Source organism: Phodopus roborovskii, unplaced genomic scaffold, assembly GCF_943737965.1.
Source record: "Phodopus roborovskii unplaced genomic scaffold, PHOROB, whole genome shotgun sequence".
Taxonomy (NCBI): Eukaryota; Metazoa; Chordata; class Mammalia; order Rodentia; family Cricetidae; genus Phodopus; species Phodopus roborovskii.
Window position 1 is genome coordinate 10,802,517 of NW_026126602.1, and position 13,770 is coordinate 10,816,286.

The following is a 13,770-nucleotide window of genomic DNA, read 5'->3' on the forward strand; positions in this document are numbered from 1 at the left end:
GCCCAGCTCTCCTCACAATGTCACTGCAGAGTAGGATGGCAAGCCTTAAATTTTGACAAGTCTTAAAACCTCATATTTGCATTTGTTATTCTTATAAGCAGACCATGAAAATACAGAGCATTTAGACATAAAAATTTGAGGGCGATTAGGATTTTTGGTTAGTTTAGTGTAAGTTTTATGTGTTCCACATTGCAAATGCCATTCTGATTTTTACTACATCAAAATGGTACACAATGGATTTGTATTTGCCCATGAAGATCAAAGTAGGAAATTTTCACAAAATGGGAATTATTACATGAGGTAATCCATACTCATAAAGATAAATGACTATAGATAGGCATCACTATTATTGCAGGTCTAGGTCATGGAATCAGAAAGGAAAAAGTGAATGAGACAAGGAAAGCAAAGAAAGTATCATGTAACATGGAAGTTAGAAGACAGAAAGGTCTAAGATAGAGTAGCAGGAACCAGGGAGAGAAGAGTCTTTAAAAACTATGTGTGCAAATAACAGAATAAAATTCATTACTTCATATGGCAAGTTAAAAGTGAAAATAATTTTTAAAATGACAAAATTAGCCTATTGTTTTCCATAAAAATCATCATTACAGAAAGCATGACAATTTTCAGCTTTAACGTTTGCAAGTAACTCCTTTCATAGAAAAGAAATTATTTAGTTGTAGAAAGAAAAATATATATTAATCCAAATGATAACCATGTGCATAAATTACTTATATCTAACTTTCTGGTTAGTCTTTGGTTAACTAGAAACAAGCTAGAGTCATTTGGGATTGTGGACCCTTAACTATATACATGAACATAGCACACATACCCACTGATCATGTTGCACTATACTTTGCTCAGTCATGGAGTCTGAATTGCACATGGGTGATAAAATTGCTGCTGGATGGATTTGCATTTATTAATGTTATTCTAGCAGAACCACTCCTTGAGAACTCCTTGTTGGTAAACAAAATATAAGACTGGCCAGAGCACTGGTATTTTTAACACTAATAGCCAATGTTATTTACAACTCAAAGCATGGCCTCTACTCTGGTTTATCTAAACTATTTGGGGACTTAGTTGAAATGCAGAGGATCAGGTCCAGTTTATACAGAGAAATGAGAATGGACACTTAACCTAATATCAAGGTACTCTCTCAGTATGTTGAAAATTCAGAGACACTGGCCTGCCTCACAATTGATATCTCAGTAACTTTGGGTGGGTCATGAAACTGCACATATGTGATTCCTAGGCCATATTAGTTTTGTTTATTGCTGTGTGGATATATCACTGGCTGGCATCAGAAGATCTGTGAGGGCACTCATGGGAAAGCATACCTGCTACGGTCAGAGAAGCCATTTGACCATGATTAGGACTCTTGTACCCCCACCTCCAGCAGTATGCAGTTTGAAGAATTTCCCTGACTACAAGGAAACAAAATGATTCTTCAATCTACTTTCCAGTGGTGAAGCATGTGTTTCATGAACCTGAGTTATCTCCTAAGTAATGAGTATACTAGGAATAGTAAAAGGGGCTACTCAGTTCAGAAATATAATCTAGGAAAAATAGCACCTAAAATATAAAATTAAGAAAAGATATGCAAACAGACAATGGCTGGAGCACATGTCCAAGCCAAATTCTCATCCCATCCTCTAGAACAACCAGTCCAAGATGGGAAAGCATTGCCTTGACCTCAGCCTAACTAGCATATGGTCAGAAATAGATGCAGATCTGAGAGTTTCTCTGTTTCATCCCTGTCTTCAACAAAGCACCAACCATGGAAATGCAAATTCTAGTCAACTATTCACTTAAGATGTTGTTTATAATTAGTTCAACAGACTCCCAGTTATCAGCATCCACTTACAGAGTACCTGAAGTCTTTCTTCACTAATACATTCCCATTCACATTCTTAAGGAATATAAGAAACAGATGCTGGCTCCATGTCTATAACAAACCAAACATCCTCTGTTTGCTCTCATCTTTAGGGTCGCTGCTTTCTTTCTAAAGATTTCATATTTGATTTTGTTAGACTTATTTTACAATCATATTTTGTCATATTTTATTTTTATGAACTCTAGCCCCTTCTGTAAGGCCTTGAAACAACCCTGAAATCTGCTTCCAATATGTCTCTGCCAACTCATACTCATTCCCCCACTCTCCAGCACCCTTCTCCTCCCTTAATGGAGGGCTTCAACCACAACATATGATGAATTAAAGCTATAGAGTGATTACTCATCCCAATTTTTCCAAAAATATACCTTTATTAGCAATTGAAGGCCTACATCCCATGAAACTCTCCAGGCATCAGCAAAGCTGCAAAGTTAGTTAACTCTGAAAGACTTTAATTTGTTATGCAGTTCCAATACTTATTCCCTGTAGATGGGGTTCCTTTTAGCAGGAATGCTTGTCTCACTTCCCACTGATAGTTTATAAACCAAGTAAACACTTTTAATTTACCAAGAACTTGTCTAAACAGCCATTCCTGGGCAAATCCTCTTGTTAGCATTTAACAACAATTCCTCACACCCTACTGCAAGAAACAATAAAGTGTACTTTTTCATTGATGTAACCTAGTATAGATGTGATCTTGTCACAGTGGTCTGACCTTCCAGACAGTGGGTTTCCCAAGGGCCAGTGTCTTGTTCTTCCGTTCCTGTCCCTACTGCTCCTAGCCCATGTTTGTCTATCTCATGAGTAAAATGACTGATGACTTAGCAAGTTTATTTATCAACCACTTGAACTTTTCTTTAAAATCAAATCCTAAAAGGCACAAAGACAAAGAGACAGGATATGTACACTACAGCTTAGGCAACTTATAAAGAAATAATGAACAATTAATTAAAATTGATTATCCAGATTACTCACCTCGATCTGGGTGGTGTTGTCCTGACCATCATCCAGTAGCAGGTCGGTGAAACCTCTGGACTCTGGTGAGTCTTGGCCCATGCTGGCTCTGTTTGTGTCTACTGCCTTAAAAGGGTCCAAATTTCTTTTCCACCTGTGGCTGTATGCTTGTGAGTCCACATCCACCACATCTTCTCCTCTGGGAAGAAATGTCTTTGAAACATCATACTTCCAACCTGTAAGAGAAACATGTACATTACTTAGAGGTGTGACTCATATACATAATACTTATTAGAGTAGAAAATGTACCTCTTTTGGTCATCAGAATAGGGAACGAACCTATTATAATAAAACAAAATTAATTGTCATACTAAACTTGGTATGGAAATCTGTGTATAATGGTTTAAAAGTAAAATGTGCTCCCCACATTCATATATAGGAAACTTGTTTCTCAGTCATTTGGCAGTAGAGCAGAGTCTTGCTAGAGGAAGGAGGGGACAGGGTGTGCCTTTGAAGTTTATACTTCATCCCCAATTTCCGTATGCTGAGACATGAATAGCTCCTTAGCACACATACACACATTGCCATGATGCTATCTATATTCAAGTGCACGAGGTACCTTGTATGGATATCTTCTGAAGCAGGACTCAAACAAGCTAACCTTCCTTCTCCCTCCTCCAGCCATTTGATTCCAAGTGACATAAGCATAACTGGTATGCTGCGTACAGTACAACTGCAGGGTACACCATAAAATGAACAATGGTTCCTATAGTGATGGCTAAGGGGCCCTCAAACACATAGGTCTACACAAATGCATTTATCTTCTCTATACATGTATACACACATGCACACACATGCACATGCACACACACACACTCACAGAGACAGAGAGAGACAGAGACAGAGATACAGAGATGGACAGAGAGAGAGAGAGAGAGAGAGAGAGAGAGCTGTTCTGACAAAGCAACATAGAATCCTAAACCAAAGAATAAAAGACACGCATCTTCAGCTTATTGTAAAACAAATCACAGGATGAATGTGTGAGCTTATACTGATTTTACACATCATATACAAGGCTGCAAATGGACAATGATACTTGAATGGGTTAAACAATAGTGGAATTTTCCTCCTGTAAACATGCTAACCTGTCTTGTAGTTTACAAACCAGACTTGGTTCATTGCCTGACTCATTTGATAAGCAACACTCTCAAGAGGTATCACAAACATGCTTGTTCATTTGCACTGTCCTCACCTTGGGAACTTGTCAGGGTGGTAAAGGTTGGCATTGACAGGCACTTACAGAAATGGATGGGACAGCAAGGAGATCAAATCACAAATGTATTTTAAAGCCATCTGCAAGGACTGGCACTGCTGACCTGTCTCATTCTGCCTCTACAGGAGGGAAAATTAGATTTAATCATGACTCCTAGTCTTTCATTTTAGTAGGTCAGTAGGGGATGGAATACCACAAGGATTGAAAATTCAGTTTCCAAGTAAGAACAGCCTGCTACCCAAGCATTACCAAAAGATAGTAATCTGTAGCCTTTATAATTCATCTGGTATGGGTTCACAAAGGGCCAAGAGAACATTGATTTAATCATGGATGTGATGTTCCTCTCACTACAAGAATGCTTTGTGAAACCTAAAGGTATTTGATGCTGAGTATTATTGAGTGTAATGCAATATCAGCAACTCATGACTTCAAGCAAATAGGCCACCACTACCACGATTTTTCAGCAACCAAAATGGCTGGATTCCCCATAAGCCTTGCAAACAAGAGGAGCAGTCTAGTTTCACTAAGATCTAACAGATATTTTAAAGTCTTGTGTATTGATAGATGGGGTCTTAAGAAGCCTTAATAGAATAATCATTGAGATCTATGAAGAACAATGGGTACCAAATTTCCACCAGTAGAAATCTGGGATCCCAAAAGAAGAAGAAGAGCTGTAGTCCTGTCAGTGAAATGCTCATCTAAAGGGACCCATATGCTTTGTGAATGGTTTCACAGCCTCCCTCAGTCACTCTCCATGCACTGAATGCTCAGGAAGAACATCTAGTTAGTACTGTCGACTTCACTGTGGAAAATATTTATTTGCAGCACTCTGCCTCTGCCTGGTATTAGACTTCAATATTCACTGAATGACTGAGTGAAGGAACATACTACATTTTCTTGGGCACAAAAAAATAATAAGGAAAAATAAGTAAGATTCCAGGGTTGAAATGCTGTCTATCTGTTTGATGGTTATGGGTCCAAGGTAATTTGTAAAATTCTCCAGGTTATTGTTACCACATTTTAAGTCACATAAGACATAGCTTACCTGGAAAGGCAAACATCTATTCTTAAGGATATGTCTGGATCTAAGAACTATGGTACTAGGCAAAGACACACGAAGCAATTTGTTTGCCTAGATTGTATAACCAGCCTCATTATTGAAAATATATGAGGCAGCTTACAACAAAGCTAAACTATAAAATTCTCTAACAACCACATAAGGCCTTCTGCTGCGAATCTCAGGTTAACCTCAGAGATGCCCATCTGCCTGCCAGGTAGGGTCATAGGTCTCAATGAGTTACAATAGTGGAAGCTGTGCCAAGTCTTTCTGGGCACTTCCCTCTCTCCCTCCTTTCTCTTGCCCTTCATCATGTCCCTTCTCCTTCCTCTTCTTTCTTTGAAATTCTTTTTATTTTTTTTTTTAATGTGATAAAGTTTTGCTAAGATGTACAGTCTGGTCTGGGGTTCTGCTATCCTCCTGCCTCAGCTTCCCTAGTGTCTGGCAGTACATTTGCATGTCATTGAGCCCAGCCTCTTTGTTAAACAGGTTGGGTTCACTTCTCTGACATTAAGAATTAAGATTACCAGCTCTCTTCTGGTCTATCACAGCTTAAACCAATTCTTCCCATGACTCTCAGCAGACTCACTATCCTCCTTCTTGGATGCAGAATCCAGGCACGAATAAGCAGCAGAACATCTATAAGTGCAAGAGGCCCTTTCATTGATTCTGTTTCTCAACTCCACAGGTGTCCTTTATCATTCCTTTCAGCCTTTTTGCTTTAAAGAATTCAAATTCAAAGGAGCTTCAGAACCATGCAAAGATAATGTCCATATTTCTCATTTTAGTTGAAATCTGATTAATGTGTTAAGCATTTGTTTAACACTCAAATTCACTTCTTTGCAGGATTTTCAGGACAGTAGAGAGAGCAGACAGGATTTTGGTAAAAGAAACTTACATGGCCACATGACTTTGAAAATCAGGGCCCCTGATAGTCTTGAATTCGTTTTCCTCATTGTTTAGTGATATCTTTTGATTAAAAAACAATTTGCTCTAAATACTTGAAAATAGTTCATTTTTACTGTCATATATTCATTATGCATATTAGTTGGGTTAACTGTGATACGTCACCCATCGCTACAGCATGCAGAGGACCCATAACACAGACACTGCAACCCATCTACAGCCACACAGCACTGTGCTGGCAAATGCTTGCTCTTACTAGAATCTATTTCTACAAACTGGGAAAGCTAACACTTTGCTCACTCTAAGAGGATTCACAAAAAGTGCACAAGCCCTGAGGAAGGCCTGAGAAGTTTCCTAATGACAGAATTTGTGAGTTTAGGGACTGGACTTGCAAAAAGCTGTTGAGTTGCAATTTTATAGTAAATTCTGTTTTTCTCTGATAATGTTACGAATAAACAAGGATACTCAATTATGCATATAAAATGCATCACTCTAGGCCCATAATGCATCTGATAGATACCTCAAGATGAAGGTATGAAATGGGCTTAGATGCTAATCCTATATCAGAATGCATTTTAGAGAATGTAACATAAATAAAAATGGATACTTTACAGAAATAAAGAAAGGAAAACTGGAAAAGTTACAGTTGTGTTATCTACATTGCAGTTACCTATCTGCATTTCAAGGGCCTTCACAATGCAAACAAATATCTTAAATTATTCTTTAAATTGACAACCAAACAAGCCATTCATAAACAAGAGAGAGGGAACTATGGGACACAATGTTTTCCTTGCCAGCATCTGTGAAAACACACACACAATTGGACAGCACTCTCAAAACTCTACTCAGCAGATTGTCTGTGGTCTGTCTACTGCATGCCACTTAAACAACCCATGGAAAACTTTAAAAGAGAATTTTCTCCAACATTCCTTACTTCCATAATTACTCAGCTCATGGAAACATTAACTCTTTAACAACTTCCATTTGGATATAAGGGGAGAAAATTTCACAAACACATACTTCTGTTATATTCAATAAGCAATTTGATACCAGTACATCTTCAGATAGTTTATTAGGTTGAAACAATAGATATATTGTCATTAGTAAAGGTATTTCATTATATTTCCAGTAAGACATCAACGTGAAGCCTCACAGTGATTAGTTAACCTGAAAGGTCAAAACACTCTAAAAGCATCCTCACAGAGTTCTGTATAATCTCTACAGTCCCTTCTATGTCCTTGGGGTGGAATCACTTTGGAAACAAATCTTTTGGTATGCTTGTAAGAGGTTACTTAGACTTAATTGGTAAGGCTGGAAGATGTCATTAATGTGGGTGGGACCACCCTACGTACTGGTGTACTGGGGTCTCAGACTGGCTGAAAAGGGGAAATCAAGCTGAGCTCCAGGATTCAGCACCCTCTGCTTCTATCTCCTGCCACCATAAATGCCCCATCATGACAGCAACCCAGGAAACACAAAGGAAGATACATTTTCTTTCGTTCTTAAGTTGCTTCCATTATATACTTTATTTTCCCAACAAGACAAGTATTTAACAAAACTATCTTATGCCAGGGAGTAAATAAAGCAAAGGGCAAGAAAGTGGTACTGGGCTGGATATATCTGTTTTATGTCACATCCTAATGCATCTATTTCAATATTTTACAAGTAATTGATAGTTGTGTATTGAAAAAAATTAACCCCCTTTCTTGACTACAGAATACAAATGACGCTCATAATAAATATACATCAAGACACCAGAAAGTCATTGTATGCATGAACATGAATTGTACGAAGTTAGAATTCATCATTACTGTGTCTATTAACATGTCCTTGTTCTGTACTTTATGTATGTTAAGATATGCACATGCTGTGTGTGTGTGTGTGTGTGTGTGTGTGTGTGTGTGTGTGTGTGTGCAAGCATGTGAGAAGTTGTGTGTGTTTGTGTGTGGGTGTGGGAGTAGCAGCCAGAGGATGGCATTATCTTTCTCAATAGCTTTTCAGCATATTTTTGAGGCAGATTTTCTACCTGAATCTGAGCTCACTGATTTGGTTAGATTGATCAGTCAGGAAGTCCTAGAGATCCTCCTGGCTGGCATTACAGATGTGGGCCATTGCATGCACCTTTTTATGCAGGTCCTAGAGTCCCAAATCAGGTGTCAGTTATAAGCAACTAATTTGTTGACTGACTAGGCTATCTCTGCAACTCAATTCTGTACTCTACAAGTGAACCAAGCCATTACAGTGACTTCTCTGCAGAAACATTCAGACATTTTTTTTTCTTTCTTTCTTTTTTTTTTTAGGAAGCACATTTACAGGCTATAAGCACCCGAGAAAGGATAGAAATATCAGGCTAAGGCACACTGCCATGTTACCTTGAATTTTAATTTATTCCAGGACTGAATAGGAAAATTGTATTAAATTAATTATATTCTTGGTTGCGTCAATAATGAACTCACTACTGCAGTGGGTTTGGTTTGGAGGTTTTGGCTGATGGCATTATTCAGCAAGGTAGCTATAGAAGATCAAGTTCACAGTATGTTTTATCTAGGTGGATTAAAGTTATTGAATGAGATCTAGCAGTCATATTTTATTTAAAGTCCTCAGGAGAGACTTTTTGACTCTGAATGTGCTAATCGTTTTAACTACCCACCCAAGTGTAAAATACTGAAGGCTCTTGTCCTAGGTATTCCTCTCTCAATTCTTTGAACAGCAATACCTTCTGTTCCCATTACAAAGAATTTTTCAATGACCTCTTTATGAACAATACACACATTCCATTAATTACAGTCAAACGCAGCGCCAAATCTTCAGGAAATCTTGTATGTCTGCCTAAAATCCCAGCTCAAAATGGCCCTTACAAATGGACTGTTTTCTTCTTTTATATAGTCACTCCTTAATATTCCTTTTATATCTCTACTTGAATATTGCTTTGTATAGGAAGGATTTAATACAGCTGGCTTGATGCTTGCTCTCTTCAGAAAGGTCTTGAGTGTGCTAGATCCTTGATTGTCCTCTGAAAACTTCATGGGGAGAATGTTTCAAACCAGTCCCTGACAAAGTGTATCGATGTGCCTAAATTACTTAGGTAAATTGTTTATGCTCAACACCTACCTTCATGTGGGGCATATTGGATTTGAGTATATGCTAGATAAATAGTAGCTACAGAAGCAGTTTTTAAAAAACTAAAGAATTTTTGTGCCAAATTTGTCTAGGAATGTTACCAGAGGCTACTGTATTAAAAGCTTAGTTCCCCATATGAGCAACATTCAGGGGTGACTCGATTAGAAAACTTTGACCTCGTTGGTAGATTAGACTATCAGTAGATTCCCAGTTGAATTAAGTAATAAGAAGTGGTAGAAATAGTATATGGTAATCTAATTGGTTGAAAATTAGTCACTAGGGGCACACACTGAAAGACATAACCTGCCTCTAAATGCCTGTAGTCGCCCTCTCCATCTCGCTCCCCTCATGTCACTTTTCTTCCTTTTCTTCCTCATCCTTCCCATTCTCTCAAACTTCTTCCTCCTTTCTCCTCTTTTAGATTCTAGACAACATGAGAACACCTTTGCTATACTGTGATAATTTGAATCCCAACAGGTCCAAAAACATTGAATAGTTCCATACAAAAAAGACTGTAACCTTTGAAAACATGAGCCAAAATATATGTTTCTCCCTTCAATATTTCCTTCTTGGTGTTTTTGTCATTCAGAAGGAAAGATGACCTCCCTTGGCAGAGACCATCTTTCATGTGTTCACATAGTGTTGGGAGAGAAATGAAGCATACTTTTTAAAACCTTGGTTTTCTCCAGGTATTATCCTATGACTTTTTCTTTTTGGGGATTTTGCTTTTCATATTTCTATTATAACAAATTATATGAATATTAATTAATATTGAACCTCATAAGATCCTTTGATAAATTCCCAAACATGGATGGGTCTTAGGTACACATGAAACTGATGGTTTCATAAGAGTGACTAATTTATATGGTGTGGCCTTTGTGTGTGTAGATGTACACGTGTGTATGTGTATGTTTTGTTATTGTAGTGTAGGTACAGACATGAACACTAGCATCTACTAGTGATTTGTACTTATAAAAAGCAAATCAACAAATATATTTTTGTTTGGGTTAATTCCCACCTGGGATAGTGCTATTAAAATTTATGTATATCACATTTCCCAATTTCTTTAGATTTTTATGTTTGTGCAGCATCAGAGAAAGGGTAGAAGAAGAATAAATAAAGCAAAAAATCATAAATAAAAGATATCTTTTTGGATGATATGAGCTTGAGACAAAGTCAGATTACTTTTGAATTGAGGGAGTTCCACAATACTATGCTTACACATCAGACTTCTATGTTGAGGAGACATGGTAAATGTAACATGCCATTGAGGGAGGCGCTCATGAAGACTTCAGATTTGAAAACAAGGAAGCAGATAAAAAGAGAACGGATTTAAGGCAGGGGTGGAAAGTTGGTAAAAGAATGCTCCAGATAGTAAGTTCAATATGAGACAAGGAAAAATGAGGTCCTGTGGCCAGGATTACAGGCTCTATGTTCTGCCTCTATCTTTCTCTTACCGAAGTCCATTGCCAAATTCCCTTTGAATGAACTATATTTGGAAATTAAGGCATAATAAAAAAATGAATTAGATTGGAAAAATCTATTTATTACAAAATAGATTCAAAGTATTCAACAAATATGTATAATGAACACTTCAGATATTTTATTACTTTACTGTGAAATAAAATAATTATTAGACAAGTTAATTTCATTGGCAAATTATATTATAAGCAATAAGCTTTTATTAATAATACTGAAGACAACTTTATGTGTGGGTAAGGTAATCCACATTGTAATCCCAATAATCGGTAGGGTAATGAAGGACTATTAGTTTGTAACTGAATTGAAACACATGGTGAATTTCAAGCTAGTCTGGTCTACAAGAACGTATAAACAAAACAAAACAAAATGAAATGAAAAACAAACAAAAAACCTCACAACTTCAGGATAGTTTACTGAAGTGTAAAAGATGAATAGACTAAATCTATACTAATGGTTATGAACTAAGAAGCTTTGTGCATTGCTTCCAACAACTTCCAGTTAATTATTAATAATAGTAATGTACTATTATTCCAATTCATATATGAACATATTGATATGCATGAAGAGTTATGTGTTCTACTGGGGAAATCATCAAAGATGGGTCTAGAGGCTCTGTGTTAGTTGCTATCTAACCTTTGAGAAATCTTTAATAGGATCAAAATGTCAATATTTATCACAGCTTAGTGATAGAACATCATAAAATAATCTGAAATAATATGTAGGAAATACATGCTATTGAAATCAGCCAAAGGCAAACAACCCTTCATATAAATGTAGAGGGAGAAAAGAGTTTTCCATTTTGCCAGCTATGTTAATACAGGAAGGTGAGCCACTGCTAATTTAATCGTAAGGCAGAAATAGTATATATAATCAATAGGTTCAATTTCTGGGGATAAATTAAAGATACCCTTCTGAATATTGAAAATTGAGGAATTCTCAATCTAATAGTATCCCCTTAGTCAACTTAGTACACTTTAGCATTGACTTTACTATGAAGATGGTTTTTCATTAAATAGTCAAATTAGACTTGTTCAATAACTCAGTGCATTTGCTAATCTTTCACATGCATGGGGGGGACTGGACAAATGAGCTTATTTCCACATAGGTTAGAATCTATAGATAATCTATAAACAGGTAAAGAATACCTCATTAAATTAAAAAAAACACCCATATTTCCAGAAGATCCTTGTGTTTCTCCAGGATACATTATACCATAAGCCCCCCCCCCCCACAATAAAAAGGTCGTCTTTGGTCTGTAACCTCAGCCATCAGTAGTATGAGATTATGTGTGCTTACATTCTTTTTCACTTCTCCCAGCTATAAAAACCTAATATACTATTATCTAAATACCTTGTTAACATAGTTTATTAAATTGGAGTATATCTATTAGTCCATACTTCTTTTCAATTTTATTTGTGAAAGTATGTATGTATGCATATATTGTGGCTTCATACCACAAAAAAAATTAAAGCCATGTGTTATAATACCATTCCATTTCTGTTCGTCGTTAGGCATTTTAAACCCCTGTGTTCCCTGTGCTATGAATGACTGATTATCAAACGAAGGCAAGCCACTAGAACTAAATCCCAAAGCATGAAATGAATGGCTGCCAGCAAGGGAAACAAAAGATTCTGTAAACAAGGATCAGTCACGGACAATAACACCTCCTGGGAAAATGTAAACTTCTGAACCAGAACAAGCCAGATGGAATCTATTGATATAATGGTGCCCAAGGTCAGAAATGATGTCTAAATGCCCTGGGCCCAAGTCACAGAGGGACTTCTACTAAATTCAGGCTGCCAGATGTCTGATCAACTCAATCAAATCCCATGCTGTTATCACATCATTCTCCAAGTGTGGAAGTGGAATCCATAATGGCCCAGTGTGGAACTCTGAGTTACTCAGCCATTGACTACAGATGTTTTCCAACACATGTCCTTTTACTCATAAATTGCATCTGATTAAATCAGGTAAATCATACAATTGTCACCCCAAATTTTTATAGGTTAAATGTCCTTCATAGATTTTAGTGGATTGGAACACTTTCCAATAAACTTAGTTTATTAGATACAAAGTTTATCTTTATCACTGATTTCTTTAAAATACTATACCTCTAAGTTTGTAACTACATGATTTCATCAACTTAAAGATAGTTATAGGAGACAGAACATAACATATATTCTTAGACTCAAATTTGATGTTATTTTTCTTAAATTTGGCTATATGATTCTGCAGTCAAACTTGGAAAACTTCACTCACCACTTTCTAAAAGGAAAGCAATATTTTATGTTTATGACGAACTAAATTATGGGGTACTCCCTGCCTTGCCATGGAGAATACATATTAAGATTTCAAGCAGCTACCTGATATTCACAAACACTACAGAACCTTGTAATCAAATGCCTTTTCTGTTTTTAATGTTATTTATCAAACACTGTGACCCTAACTTTTGAAGTTCTTAAACCAATATCAGCAATAATCATATATATAAATATACATCAAGCTTAGAACTTTCCACCTTATCTTAAACATATCTAAACTGTCAGCATCATGTTTGTGGTTTGGTACAATAATGAAATATAAGACGGGCTATAATTATGTTAAGCTGACAGCCAAGAAACAAGGGTTACTTTGTGACTAACGGACAGGTATTGCATACTGCATAGATATCCTGAACAATAACAACAAAATGATTTCTATTTCAGTCAGGATGGAAGAGTATGGTGTGTGACATTACAACACTACCCAGAACAGGAAAGAATTTGTAATACCACCAATTTAATTTTGAAAAAGGAAGCAAAACAAATACTAAACACACTATAATGTTTAGCATTTTAAGAAGCTCACAGTAAGGTTATCAAAGCTAAGGTCATGCTTTTACCCAGCTTTGTTGTCAGATCATGACACAGTTGAGATGACCCTACACTACTGTCCCCTATATCACCTTGTTATTCATGCAACCTTCTATCTTTGCTTAAAATTCTTAGCCTTGACTACTTGGGTAAGTTAAATCATTTCTCAAGAAAATTAGAACCTGCCCTGAAATTTTTGTGCAATTTCCTATACTTTTCTCACCTCTTTTATTAT

At 36.6% G+C, this 13,770-nt stretch overlaps 1 protein-coding gene across 1 annotated transcript in view; it reads right to left on the minus strand.

The window, feature by feature from the left end:
- The window catches only part of Plxdc2 (plexin domain containing 2), a 405,252-nt gene that overhangs the window by 244,587 nt on the left and 146,895 nt on the right, over nt 1-13,770 (minus strand). Inside the window, exon 2 of the mRNA XM_051205738.1 lies at nt 2,867-3,081. Coding sequence (XP_051061695.1) covers nt 2,867-3,081 — 215 coding nt within the window. The remainder of the gene's footprint in view (nt 1-2,866; nt 3,082-13,770) is intronic.